Source organism: Taeniopygia guttata, chromosome 20 (genome assembly GCF_048771995.1).
Source record: "Taeniopygia guttata chromosome 20, bTaeGut7.mat, whole genome shotgun sequence".
Classification (NCBI taxonomy): Eukaryota; Metazoa; Chordata; class Aves; order Passeriformes; family Estrildidae; genus Taeniopygia; species Taeniopygia guttata.
Window position 1 is genome coordinate 3,167,416 of NC_133045.1, and position 13,361 is coordinate 3,180,776.

At 60.1% G+C, this 13,361-nt stretch overlaps 2 protein-coding genes across 5 annotated transcripts in view; both read right to left on the reverse strand.

Annotated features, from left to right (window-relative positions):
* Positions 1 to 1,937: 1,937 nt before the first annotated feature.
* On the reverse strand, positions 1,938 to 4,449 carry ACTL10 (actin like 10). Its single transcript, XM_072917155.1, has 2 exons — positions 3,169 to 4,449; positions 1,938 to 3,062 (listed from the first exon to the last, which is right to left on the reverse strand). Exon 2 carries the CDS (start codon positions 3,041 to 3,043, stop codon positions 1,973 to 1,975), a length of 1,071 nt encoding a protein of 356 aa, XP_072773256.1. The 5' UTR covers positions 3,044 to 3,062; positions 3,169 to 4,449; the 3' UTR covers positions 1,938 to 1,972.
* A 6,447-nt stretch (positions 4,450 to 10,896) lies between these two features.
* CBFA2T2 (CBFA2/RUNX1 partner transcriptional co-repressor 2) overlaps positions 10,897 to 13,361 on the reverse strand; it is a 58,948-nt gene continuing 56,483 nt past the window's right edge. For all 4 annotated transcript variants that reach the window (XM_030288862.4, XM_030288860.4, XM_072917157.1 and 1 more), the window contains exon 11: positions 10,897 to 13,348. In XM_030288862.4, the coding sequence (XP_030144722.4) occupies positions 13,067 to 13,348 (282 nt within the window). In that variant the 3' untranslated portion in view covers positions 10,897 to 13,066. The remainder of the gene's footprint in view (positions 13,349 to 13,361) is intronic.

A 13,361-nucleotide genomic window follows, 5' to 3' on the forward strand; every position in this document is an offset into this window, starting at 1 on the left:
GGCTCTCACTTTTATAAATTCTGCTCCATTGTCCCATCCTGCTTGTTTTTCTCTCTCCAGCCCACGTTGTTTGTGCTCTTGAGGCTGAGATTTGGATCAGTTGTCCTTGGTCCCCAGCAGGAGAAGGAATTGTTTTGTCTCCCTGCTCTGTGCAGAGCTCACCATCCCCTCATAGGAAGCTCAGAAGTACACACTGAAGCAGCACAGAATCTGAAAAATAGAAAAGCTAAACCCTGAGGCATCAAACCAGACTGTGCAGGGCTATGTGGTGGGAGAATAATGTTCCTGCTGTGCCCCCCTGGGGACTCACTCCCCCCAGGTGTGTCCTGGGAGGTTGGAGTGTCTCTTGTCCCCTTCAAGCAGGGAAGGAGTCCAGGCTGGCAGGAGCTGGGCAGGCACAGAGAGGCAGTGCTGGCAGGATTTCAGTGCCTGCACACCCTGGGATGAGGAGGGGAAGGGTGGGCAGGGATCCCCAGCCCTGAGCTCTCCCTTTCTGGGGCTGTGGGCAAGGAAAGCTCTGTGGGGACATGTGGGATGCTTGGCTGGGAGAGGCTGGAGGTGTAGAGCTGGAACTCAGTTTGTTGTGGCTGCATCTTGTCAGTGTTGCTGCCATCCTCTTCCCGAGGCAGGAAAATGAGATTCATTTTCCAGCAGGGATGAAACCCCCATCCCCCTGGCCCCTGGTGCTAGGAGGGGAGGCTGTGCCCATCCTTTGCTGGCTCCAGAGCTTTGGGGATGAGCATCCATCCTCTCCACTCTCTCCACTTCCCTTCCCATCCGGCCACAGCTGTGCCCAGTCAGACACAGCTCCTGGACTGGCACAGAGCAACCAGAAAACCATGAGGGGCTCAGGACCCTCCCCACTGCTCCCTTTTTTTCACACCAGCAGTGGAAGGGTAACAATGAAATCCTTCAGTGCAGAGCTTCTGGAATTCCAGCTCCTCAGTGTGCTGAGAGAAACGCAGAAGGAATTGGAAATATTTGACCCCAGTAATGGGGTGGCATTGCTGGACATTATTTTGGACATGGTTCATGGAGTCTGGGGGGGTGAGGGCAGCTCTGGATGCTGCAGCCTTGGGGTCACACAAGGACACCATGGGGAAGGCAGGGATGCTGCTCCAGCCTTGTCTTGTTGAGGAAAGGGGTGGACCTCTCCTGGTGGATGCTCCTGGGGAGCAACCAGCCCTCCTGCCTCATGTGGAGGCTCCTTCCTCGCCCTCCCACTGCTGCTCCGTCTCTGTCAGAGCTCACGGTGACATCCTGTGGTTTCTGTGTCCCTTGAGGAGCTGGCACGGGGCTGGCCATGGGGACAGGAGTCTGCTGTGACAGCTGGGCTGTGCTCCCCAGCTGCTTCCTTCACAACCTCCGATCCCTTTCTAATCATCTGCCGGGCTAAGTCTGTTCAGCCAGGCAGCAGCAAAGCCAGGTGAGGAAATGCCTCTCGGGGAGCTGAATCGGCTCCCTGAAGCACCAAACGACCTTTAGAGCTAAATTAAAGTAGTGAAAGCAGTTCCCTGGTTTTCAGCTCATCTTCCTCAGCCAGTGCTGACCTGTTCCAGTGCCAGGATGAGGAATCACCTCCTGCAGTAAGTGGCTGCAGTGTAGGTGCTGTGTGGACCTTCCCTGCACTTGTGGCTCCCCTTGGGGGTCCTGCAGTGCTGACACCTGGAGAAGGTCCCTTCCTCGTCCTGGCAGCTGCATTTCCAGTTGGGAAAGGCAGCCTGGAGCATTAGGATTGCCTGGATGCAGCCAAACCAGGCAGTCAGCATGGCCTGGATCCCCAGCATGAGCCCCAGTTGTTTTCCAGCCCGATGGGACACACCCTTGTTAGACAAATAATCTGGAGTGTCAGTGAAATGCACTTTGGTTCTTTTGGGGCACTTTAATTTTGCACCCTGCAGCAGTGCAGGGGCAGCACAGGGCAGTGTTCCAGTCACTCCTGCAGTGACACAGTGACATGGCTGCCACCTCTCTACTGGAATTTCACGTTCACGTACTCGGCTCCGTGCTCCTGGTAGTCACCCTTTGTCATCCAGGTGTGCTGGAAGGACGTGAGCGAGGCTGCCATGGAGCCCCCAGCCCAGGCTGCCGTGCTCCTCCCGGGGTTCGCCAGCACCTCGATGTGGACACCCGCTCCTTGCAAAAGGAGGTTCAGCTCCAGGCACATCCTCTCGGGAAAGCCGGGGAACATGGAGGAGCCGCCCGAGAGCACGATGTTGCCCAGCACCTGCCTCCTGGCATGCCTGGGCACCGTCTGCAGGCTCTGCCCGGCCAGCTGCTGCAGCCCGGGGCAGCTGTGCCGCAGCAGCTCCGGCCGGAACAGCGGCTCCGGGCAGCAGAAGCGCTCCTTGCCCAGGGTGATCCAGCGCCCGTCGGGGGTCTGGAACATGGCTGGGTGGTGGGAGCCCTCATCCCGGAGCTCTGCCTCGTAGTCCAAGGACACGTAGCAGCATTGCTCCTTCAGCCGGCTCAGCGCCTTCTCGCTCAGGGCCTGCAGCGCCGCGGGCTCGGCGGGGCTGTGCAGCAGCAGCTGCCGCAGGTGCCCGGACAGGTGGTCCCCGGCCACCGCCAGGCAGCGGGTGCCCTGCCGCAGGGTCTGGCCCCCACAGACCGGGGTGACGTGGCACACGGCCGCCCCGGCCTCCACGGCCAGCCCGGTGACCCTGCCGTGGGCACAGAGCGACAGCAGCCCGGTGTTGGCCACGTGCAGCGCGGGCACCCCGAAGCCCTCGAACAGCACCTCGGCCGCCTTCACCCTGCCAGCAGCGGGGCAGGACGGGGACTCGGCCAGCAGCACCGGGTGCTCCTCTGGGGACACTTTGAGGCAGCAGCACAAGAGGTGGCCCCACAGGGTTCTCATGGCGTCCCAGTCCCCATTGAGGCCGTGCAGGGCTGGGCCGTGCTGCCCGCTGTCCCAGGGGGTCCCTGCGCTGCAGGACTGTCCCAGCACCGTCCTCAGCACGCACTGGGGCCGCCGCTGCCCCGCAAAGCCCCCCCGGGTGAAGTGGCTGCCGCTGTCGATCACCACCGCGGGCCGCAGCATGGCCGGGCGGAGCAGGAACCTGCAGCGGGACAAGAGGGGCCTGCTGAGGGCAAACCAGGCCCGGGTGGCTGCTCTGGAATCTTCTGGGTACGTCCCTGCTGTCCCCTCACTCCCCGCTTGGGTACCTTGTCTCCGTCCCCAGAAGTTTTCCAACAGCGCAAGGACAGAACTTGAGGTGGTTTTAAGGAAGCAAGTGATCACTGGACAGGACCAAATCCTGGGCTGTACCTGAACGAGAGGGGCCAGAAGGTCAAAGGAGGTGACTCTTCTCATCTACTCTGCTCTTGTGAGACCCCATTTGGAATATTGTGCACAGTTCTGGTGTCTCCAGCATAAAAAAGACGCGGAACTGTTGGAGGAATTCCAGAGGAGGCCACAGAGTTGCTGAGGGCACTGGAGCACCTCCCCTCTGGAGACAGGCTGAGAAAGTTGGGGCTGAGAAGGGTGTGTGGAGACCTCCCAACACCTTTCCAGAGCGTGAAGGGGCTGCAGGGAAGCAGGAGAAGACTCTTTGTCAGGATCTGTGGTGACAGGACAAGGGGGATGGGATCAAACTGAAAGAGGGGAAATTTATGCTGGATATTAAATGCAAGAAATTCTTTACTGTGAGGGTGGGCAGGCCCTGGCACAGGTGCCCAGAGCAGCTGTGGCTGCCCCTGGATCCCTGGCAGTGCCCAAGGCCAGGCTGGATGGGGTTTGGAGCAGCCTGGGACAGTGGAAGGTGTCCCTGCCATGGCAGGGGGGCATTGGGACTGGATGATCTCTGAGGTTCATTCCAATCCCTTAACATCCTATAATTCTACAGAATTATATGCCAGCAGAGCCCACAGCACACGGAGAGGAGCTGTGATCCCAGCTGGCAGAGAAAGGCAGGAGTTTGGGGTGCCTCTGTGTGTGTCCAGGCTCTTCCCTGGCTCTCTGTGCCTCCTGTGGGCATTCTCCAGGCCAGGTGACCCCTTTGCTCTCCCCAAAGCTTCTCACATGCCCCTCTGGATGCACTTTTACATGCCCAGTGTAAGCACACATCAGAAATTCATGGAAGCAGACAGGCTTGGCACTGTTTCCCTGGGCAGGGAGGGCACAAAGCCAGCCCCTGCCTGGGCCTGCCAGTGGTGGGGGGTCCCTGGAGGAGCTGCCAGCACCCAGGGGCCACCACAGGCTCCCAGCCTTGTCCCCAGGCCCTGCACTGCAGGGCTTGGGGACAAGGCTGGGAGCCTGTGGTGGCCCCTGGGTGTGAGCGGGTGGCACAAGGGGTGCTGTGCCAGCGCTGGGGCCCTCCCTGGGGCTGGGGCTGTCCCTGAGAGTGACCTTTGCCTTGTGGCTTGTGTCCATCTGCCCTCCTGCACGGCTCCTGGAGCTGGCAGTGCCAGGCCGTGGGTGCTGGGACAGGGGTGCCCATGGAACCGTGGCTGCATTCCCTGTTGTGATCTCACAGCAAGGCACCCCGAGGGTTCTTGTGCCCCAAACCTCACTTCTACCCTCAAAGTGTCACTTTTGGTGATAATTAAAATTTGACTGAAACTCACCTCGTTTGGTTTAATCACAGGACAGCCCTTCCCAGGCGTGGCTCTGCTGGCCCTGCACAGAGGCAGATCTGTCAGGTCTGACAGATCCTCTCCTCTCTCCCCAGAGGTACGAGACAGCCTCGAAGATGGAGCAGTTCCTGACGCGGTTCCTGCTGCGGGAAACCATGCACCAGCTGCAGTCCCTGCAGGCATCCCTCGAGTGCGCCGTGGACACGGTGGAGGAGCAGGCGGGACGGGAGAGGTACCGGCCTGGGACCTGCTGCCCCCTGTCCCCATCCCCTCCTCACTGGGAGGGACAGCCAGGAGCCCTCTCCAGCCCAGTGAGGAGCTGACACCTCTGGGAATGACTTCAACCCCTCCTTTTGCTTTAATTCCAGAAAGGAGATCAAGAAATCGGAGACTTCGCTCAGCCTGAGGTCAGGGAGGCGGTGTGGGCGCAGGGGACAGAAGAACATCTGCCTGTCCCCAACAGACCCCTACTCTGGGATGCTGACCACAGGTACCTGCTGTTCCTCAGGTTCTTTGTGTGCTGCTGCAGCCCGGAGGGGCTGTGGGACCAGCCCAGAATCGCAGAATCAGTGAGGTGGGAAAAGATCTCCAAGATGAGTCCAACAGTTCTCCCAGCACTGCCACGGCCACCACTAACCCGTGTCCCCAAGTGCCACATCTCCAGCAGCACTGGGCAGTGAGGGCTTCTTCAGGAGGGAGCCTGGAGCATCTTGTCCAGCTGCCAGCTGGAACTTCTGGGGGATGTTTTATCTCTTGGCAATAGGAAAAAAAAAATCTAGTTTTTTTTAATGAAATCAGAGGTTTAGATGATTTTGTGGGTTTTGGGTCCTGAGCCAGCTTTGGCCATGACAAAGCTGAGCTTATTTTGGGTGACACCTCTGTGCCCTTTGCCCTGCAGGTGTTTGTGTGGAGGACAACAGCCAGTGGATGGCTCAGATCAACAGGCTGCAGCAGATCATTGAGAAGCTGGAGTGCAAGGTGTGTGCCCAGGGGGTGCCCCACACCTGGGCACGGCCACATCAGTGCTGGGACTCCCTCCCGTGCCAGCAGCCCCCCTCCTCAGCCCTGGCACTGTCACAGAGCTGCACCCTGCACCCCTTTTCCCGCAGCTCTGCCCACCTCTCCTGCCTCCCTCGGGGTGCTGAGGAGTGCCCCCGGCCCCACGGACCCCACGGGTGTGCGGGGCACAGCCTGCCCTGCCCCGGCTGCCACAGGGCTGTCCCCGGGCTCCGTGCCTGTCCTGCCCGGAGCTCTCCCGGTACCTCCGGTGTTTCCCGGTACCTCCGGTGTTTCCCCGTAACTCTGGTTTTCCCCGGTGCTAACGCAGAGCCCGCGCCTGGAGCCGCTGAAGGAGGAAGCCATGTGCAAAGGAGAGGATGCAGTAAGTCCCTGTCCCTGTCCCCGTGTCCCTGTCCCCATCCCCCGTCCCTGTCCCCGTCCCTGTCCCTGTCCCTATCCCTATCCCTGTCCCTGTCCCTGTCCCCGTCCCTGTCCCTGTCCCTGTCCCTGTCCCCATCCCCCGTCCCTGTCCCTGTCCCCGTCCCTGTCCCTGTCCCTGTCCCTGTCCCATCCCCTGTCCCCATCCCCTGTCCCTGTCCCTGTCCCTGTCCCTGTCCCTGTCCCTGTCCCTGTCCCTGTCCCTTTTCCCTGTCCCTGTCCCTGTCCCCATCCCCCGTCCCTGTCCCTGTCCCCATCCCCCGTCCCTGGGGGGAGCAGGGGGCAGGAGGGGACATCCCCTGAGGCTGTGCTGTCCCTCGCAGCACATCCTGGTGGCCAAGAGGCAGATCTCGGTGGCCACGAGCAGCATCGAGGAGTTCCGGCGGGCGTTCCGCTCCTACACCGAGGGCACGGCCGGGCACAGCAGCTGCCTGCAGTAAGTGGGGGGTCTCTGGGGGTGGTTTGGGGGTTTAACACCCTCGGGGGACACCAGGGTTGGTGTGCTGGCCAGGGCACGGCAGGCAGGATGGTGTCAGGGCTGCAGCAGTGCCATCCCATCTGCTGCAGGTATTCCCAGTGAGAACCAGTGCCTGGCCAGGGTTGGGGTTTGTGCTGCAGGAGTGGCTGTGGAGTGCTCCTGTAAGAGAAACACGAGCTCCTCCAGCACTGAAGGACTCAAAAGCGACGGGAAGGTCAAGGGCAGGGCTCCTGCAGAGCTCTGATTGATGGAGAGCCCGTGGGAAGCTGCCACGAGCACCCGAGGCTGCCCCAGAGCCCTGCCGTGCCTGCAGGGACGTGGCAGTGCCAGCCTGCCCCGATGGCACAGCTGCTCCCTTCCCTGTCCCACGGGCCACTCCAGGGAACGCTCCTGCTGTTCCCCTTTCAAGTGTCCTTTCTCAGCTCTTCAGTTCAACAGCACAAATTCACATTTCAGTCCAAACAAAAGAAGATCCTCGCTGTGACACGGGTGGTGGAGAGAATGGGAGGCTCTTGCTTTGGAATTGATGGGCTTTTTTGTCATCAGGGCTATTTGTGGAGACAGCGGGGTGGCGTTCTGGGCTGGCTCTCCCGGGGACACTCCGTGGGGCTGGGACCCTCCAGGGAATGGCAGAGCCCATGTGGGAGCAGGGGACACAGCCTCAGAGCTGCTGGGTGACACGCTGTGCTGGGAATGGGCTTGGCTCCCACCAGCAGCTGCAGGAAAAGCCGGTCCTCAGCTGGAATTGCTGCTGCTGCAGCCCAGCACAGCTGCTTCCCCTGGCCCTGCAGCCCCAGCACTGCAGTTACCCCTGGCTGCCTCCCCTGCAGCAGCCCCGGCCCCTCCTGGGCACGAGGGAACGTGCCCAGCAGCACCCTGGGGACAGAGAGCTGTGGGTTTGTGCTGTGAGCTCAGCTCCTGCCCCCGTGCCTCAGTTTCCCCCCGTGTGAAGGGTGACACACGCTCCAAGGGGCTGGCAGGGTGAGCTGTGTCAGTGCTGGGGAGGGGTTGGAAATAATAAAACACAGAATGTGCTGGCTCCTGGGCAGCAGCAAAGAGCAGTGTAGGAGCTGGGAAGCTCCTCTGGCCCCTGGGCACAGGAGCTGTGGGGCAGGATTTGGGTTTGGGATCCTCTGGAGCTGTTCACGAAGTGTGAATGCAGCCAGGCTGGGCTTGGGGAGCCCTGTGGGGAGGCTGATGGGCACTGCTGTGGGGGCACACGTGGCCATGCCGTACCAGGGCCGTGCCAGGGCCGTGCCAGGGCCGTGCCAGGGCCGTGCCAGCCTGCCCAGTGGCTCAGGGTCACTCTGTCCCCGCAGTGTCTCTGCCTGCAAGCTGACGGACGAGGCCTGCTTCATCCTGTACGAGTTCTGGCAGGACGTGACCTCCTGGAGAAGGTGGGGCAGTGCCCGTGTGTGGGCTGGGGGGCTCAAAGGGGTGCCCCCTGCTCCCTTCCCTTGCCCAGCCTGTGCCACTGCTCTGCCCTGCGTGCCCCATCTGCAGCTCAGCGGGGTGAACACCCCGATGTAGGACTTGGGGAGCAGGGCAGGAGCAGGGGCTGGTGCTGGGGTGCAGAAGCTGCCCTGTCCCTGTGTGTGGGCAGAGGGCCCTGGCACCACATCCCCTGAGCCCACACCTTGTTTTACAGCCACTTGCAGTCCAGCTGCAGCAAGACTTTCCAGCAGTCCATCCTCAGCTTGCTGGAGTCCCCGGAGCTGCTGACCACCATGCTCTTCCCAGGTGAGGGTGCCTCAGTGCTGCTCTGGGTGTGCTGCACAGGGCAGGAGCTTTGTGGCTCCCTTCAGAGCAGAAATTGCTTTGGGGTGACCTAAATGAGTTTTTTCAAGCCTCAGGGTAAGACACGCTGTCCCCAGCAGGTTTGGGTGTGATGGGGTCTGTCCCCTGCCCAAGGGTGCTCTCCTGGGGACAGCCAGGAGCAGGGACACTGCCTGGGTAGCAGATAAGCTGAGTCCCGTCCCAAATACACCTGGTGCCTCGATTTGTGTTTCCCCTGAGCCCTGAACGTGCTCTGGTGCTGCCAGGTCAGTGCCAGGGGCTGAGTTCAGGGTCACAGCCCAGCCCTGGGGACGTGGGAACTGTGAACCAGGGTCAGCCCTGGTTTGCTTTCAGGGATCACTTCAGAGTCTTGTAAAATATTAGTCCATAAAACAGGATTAATTTGGACTGAAGCCTGCTGCTCCCCACTTGCCAGTCCCACTGAGCACATTCCCAGTGCTCTCCTGCAGAAGTTGCCACAGTTCCAGGGGATTTCCCCTCTCCAGGCTCCCTGCCCGGGGTGGGGTGGGTGCTTTAGAGCCAGGGACCTGCAGGCTCAGTTCCCCCATCTCTGCCACCCCAAATCCCCATTCCCAATTTCCCACCGCCCTCACCTCCCTGCTTTCCCTCTCTTCCCAGCTTCCTGGTGGATCATGAACAACAACTGACCCAGGGCAGCGTCTCCAGGACCCGTCAGCATGCAGGAGGACCTGGAGCCCTGGGCACAGCCTTTGTCCCCTTTGTCACCTCCCTGTCCCGCCATTCCCTCCTGTGGCCTCGGCCCTGCCAGTGTTTTGCTCCTTTGCTCTTTCCATGTTAATTTATTTCTCTATCCTGCTGCTGAGCCGGTGTCTGAGCTGCCTGGGGGAGCCGTGGGTGGGGTGGCAGCGCAGCCCCTGCTGGTGCTGCATCCCAGGAGCCTTCAGCTCCTCTTCCTCCTGGCACTGAGGCTGCCCAGGGATGGGCAGGGGGACACGGCCCTGGCCAGCTGTGACATCCTGCCCAGGGAGCCAGCTGGCCTGATATGGACTGTGGAGAGTGTTTTATAGGGAAAAAACATTTCATGAAGTGCTTCTGGCAAGGGGTACCTGCTCATGCCCTGCCACGCTGGCAGCATGCACCGTGGCTTTGAGGTTGGCTTTGTGCCCCACCAGCTGTGCCCACGGCTGAGCCTGTCCCCAGCACATCCCACTCCCAGGGAAGGCCAGAGTGGCTCCAGTCTGCTGCTTCCTCAGTCCCCATAAACCAGCCCTGGCACTGGGCACTGGTGCCAGAAGCTGGAGCTGAGCTCATGGGGAGGGGTCTGGGGTGGGGGCAGTGAGGGGGGAAGGCTGGAGCAGATCCACCTGCTCCAGGGTGGCACTGGGGGTTTCCTTGGTGGTGCTGCAGCAGCAGAGCCTCTGCTGAGCTGGGAAAAAATGCATTGTCACAGCCAGTGTGGAGGGAGTGGGAGGGCACAGGGGACAGGAGGGACAGCAGCCATCCTGCTGGCCTGGAGAACATCTTCCCTGTGCCCCTGCCTGTCCTCAATACCAGCGTGGCACCCCTAATCCTCACTCACCTGGGACCTGCTACCACCCCCAACCTCTTCTCCCACTCCCTGCGGGTGCTGCTGCACCAGAAACATGAATTTGGGTGTTTCTGCCCCAGTCCCTGGATGCAGGCAGGAAAAGCTGTGCCTGAAGGGGCCGTGGGTGCAGCTGCCTCCCTTCAGACACCCTGTGCTGGCTGGGTGTGACACGGTGGCACCCCTGGCCCCAGGTGAGGTGTGACAGCACAGGAGGCTGGTTTTGCCTGGTTTGGGGTGCCAGGGGTGACAGGATGGCAGGAGCAAGCTGCAGAGATGGGAGCAGGGAAGCTCCTGCTTGGAGGGACGGCAGCTGCTGCTGCCACCCAGCTGGGCACTGCCAGAGCCAGCCCAGGGCAGGCTCAGCACCCAAACCACAAATGGCCCTCCCAGGGGTGGGGTGGCAGAGCCTGGCCCTGTCCCCATGGGCACCATCCCCCAAGCACCCCGTTGTTTGCCTGAGGGTCAATCCCTGCCAGGGTTTGCTGTGCCCATGGGGCCCAGGGCACATTCCTGCCCTGGGAGTGACAAACAAGGGATGCAGGGATGCAGCAGCCTGGGCCACCAGGAAGGGGCTGGGTCAGAGAGGGGCAGAGCTGCAGCAGGCACTGGTTTGGGATTCCTGAGCTGCCTCCCCAGCCCCGTGTGGGGTTCACCCCTCAGTTTTGGGTTTTTTCACCACTGGGTGAATGTTGGCAGCAGCCTGGAGACCAAAAGCCTCAGCTGAAGCCGAGGTGTGGGCAGGGGGCAGCCCGGGGTGCTGTGACAGCACCTTGCAGGCTGCTCTGTGCTCACGTAAAAATAAATAGTTTAAAAAAAGCTCAGAAAACAACACACTGAGCTATAAATTCAAGGAAATCACTGAGGATAGGGCTGAACTCCAGCTCTGCCTGCACTTGCTCCCAGGCTCTGCCCACAGCATCACCACCACAGGGGAGGCAATTTTTGACCCTAGAAGACCCCTGGCCAAGGCCAAGGTGTGGCAGTGTTCCCCAAAAACCCCAAGAGCTGCCTGAGCACTGCTGAAAACCTCTGCCCCTTCCCAGAGAGAAGGGGGAGCTGGAGGATGAATATAGTCTTTTTATTGACTACTTTTGAGTAGAACAAACTAAATACATCTGTAACAGTTTGGGTTCCTTTATACAGGACATTAAATAAGTTATGCACAGGAATGAAGTAACAAATTTCTATTACAGAATTAAATGTCAAAAAAAAAAAAATTAGAAACCTTAACCCAATGTCTTCCCACACCCCAAGTTCACATTTATCATTCCATCTTTTAAAAAAACAACAAAAAAAGAAAGAAGCAATAATTCTAATCATGACTGTTAGTATTTCATTCATTTACACTGGGGTTAATTTTAATACACGGCCATCAACGTTGCGTGAGAATTATGGAAGACAATCTATTTACAACAACTCCTCCCAGCCCTGCCCTGCTCTCCCCTCCCAGCCCAGCCTGGCACTCACCACCACCCACAGCCTGAGGTGAGGAGGGGATGTCACAGCACCTGGGAGTGACCTGAGGCTGTTCCAAAAGTGTCCTTAGGGCAGGAACTCCCTTCCCAACAGCGCTAGGATGGACTGCTGCAGGTCAGGGTGGCTCCAGTGCCACCCACTGGGAGCTGCCTCAGTGCCAGTGGGCTCCAGCACCGATCCTGGGGACACAGGGGAGACGTCCCCAGGGCCACTGGAGCTGTCTTCAACACCAGACCTCGTGGCTTTTTAGTGAAACCTTGCAGACAGGGAATCACCAGCTCCATCCCACAACAGCAGCTTCCCAAGGAGCGCTCCTGAGGGGCCAGGGCTGGAGCAGCAGGTTCCCTGCTCACCCCTGTGACAACTCATTACAGCTCCATTATTCGCCTCCAATTGAAAAAGTGATGAAAAATAATTTGGGGATTACTTGCCTCATTGGGCTCCAGCCCAGCAGTGGCACACACACAGTCACAAACACGGCTGTGCTGAAGAGAACGATTTCTGGAGCCCCTGTGGGAGCTGGGAGCTGCTCCTGGAGGCACGTCCCCTCCCTGCCACGGGCTGTGCCACTGCCACCCTGTGTGACACTCCTGGCCAGCCCTGTGCTGTCACAGCCTGCGCTGCCCTGGGTCCCTCCTTCCACCCCGCTGCAGGACTCTGGGATGGATGGAGCTCCCCAGGCTGGCCCCTTCCCCAGGGACCTCCTGATCCTCTGCTTTGGGATCCTTTGGTCCTGTGGTTGCAGGATAATCCCTGAAGGTGGATGCACATCCCTGGGCATCTCTGGATGCAGCACTGCAGGAAGCTCCTGGAGCTGGGGATAAGAACAGATACAGGACACCCAGTCCTGCCTTTCTTTTACCAGCATGGCGATGTGAGTGGAGAGCCCAGGCTGTAAATAACCCCTCGCACCAGCAAGGATCCCTGGGCTCAAAACCACAGCAGGAACTCACAAACCAGCAGCTTCAGGCAGTGAAAAAACAAAACAACAGCCCCCAGGTGGAAAGGGCACCTGCACCCAGCCCAGATCTGCTGTGCACGTGTTCCCCCAGCACAGGCCCCACCCAGGAAACACCCAACTGTCTGTCTCACCACAGACTGGGATGACATCCAGGCCATCCAGCAGTACCTCCCTGCCACTGCCTCTTCTTTTCGAGCAGAAAAATCCTCTCCTCCCTCTTTACAACCCTCAGCTGCCAGCCTGGAGGCAGAAGTGGGCTCAGCTTTGGCCATTGCACAGAGGATGAGATGCTCCTGCTGGGAAATTGGCTCTGGTCTGTTCACAGCAACAACAGGCCCACACAGCCACCTGAGGCACAGCTGCCTGGGCGCAGGAACAGACTCTGGGAATTATGGAGGAAAGGTGGCAGAAGGAGGCAGTGGTGGCTCTTCACTTTGGGAAGCAAGCCTGACATGCCACAAGGACAGGGCTCCCTGCTTGGGCACCGCACTCTCAGCATGTCTGGCATGTGCCAGCGCTCTGCCCCAGTCCAGGTCCCCCGAGCGGGTGCCCAGTGTCCCTCAGATCCTGACACTGCTCTGGTGTCCCCCTGAGAGCAGCAGGGAGATGCTGCAGGTGAGGCTCACCCCAGTTCACAGCCACAAAGGAAAGGGCAGGATGAGAGGGCAAAGCCGGAGCGTCGGCACTCCGATACATCAAATTTGTCAAGTGGTAACAGTTGCTGCAGGGACTTTTTCAGCTTTAAAAACCCCAGGGAACTCATCCAGGGGAGCGAAGCAAAGCCTCCCTCCTAGAGTCCGTTGGTGTCTATGGCTGTCACGGATGCTGGCGTGGAGGAGCGCGAGGTGGTGGCCGAGGTTTTCTCCAGGGCTGGGCTGGGGATGCCATCGAGGCTCTTGGCCGCCACCCGGCCCGTGGGCAGGGCCAGGGGCTTGCTCTGCCCGTGCAGGCCCTGCCCACAGATGCGGTGGTGCCTCTCCCAGTCCTTGTGCTGGCAGAAGGAGCCGCAGTACCGGGCGATGTTGCAGCCACTGCACGTCTCGCTGGCCTTGCGGCCGCAGTTCCAGCAGCTCTGCAAGACCAAA

Excerpts from the sequence above, each read along its gene's own strand:
- ACTL10 (XM_072917155.1), bottom strand. The coding sequence starts at position 3,043 with ATGCTGCGGCCCGCGGTGGTGATCGACAGCGGCAGCCACTTCACCCGG.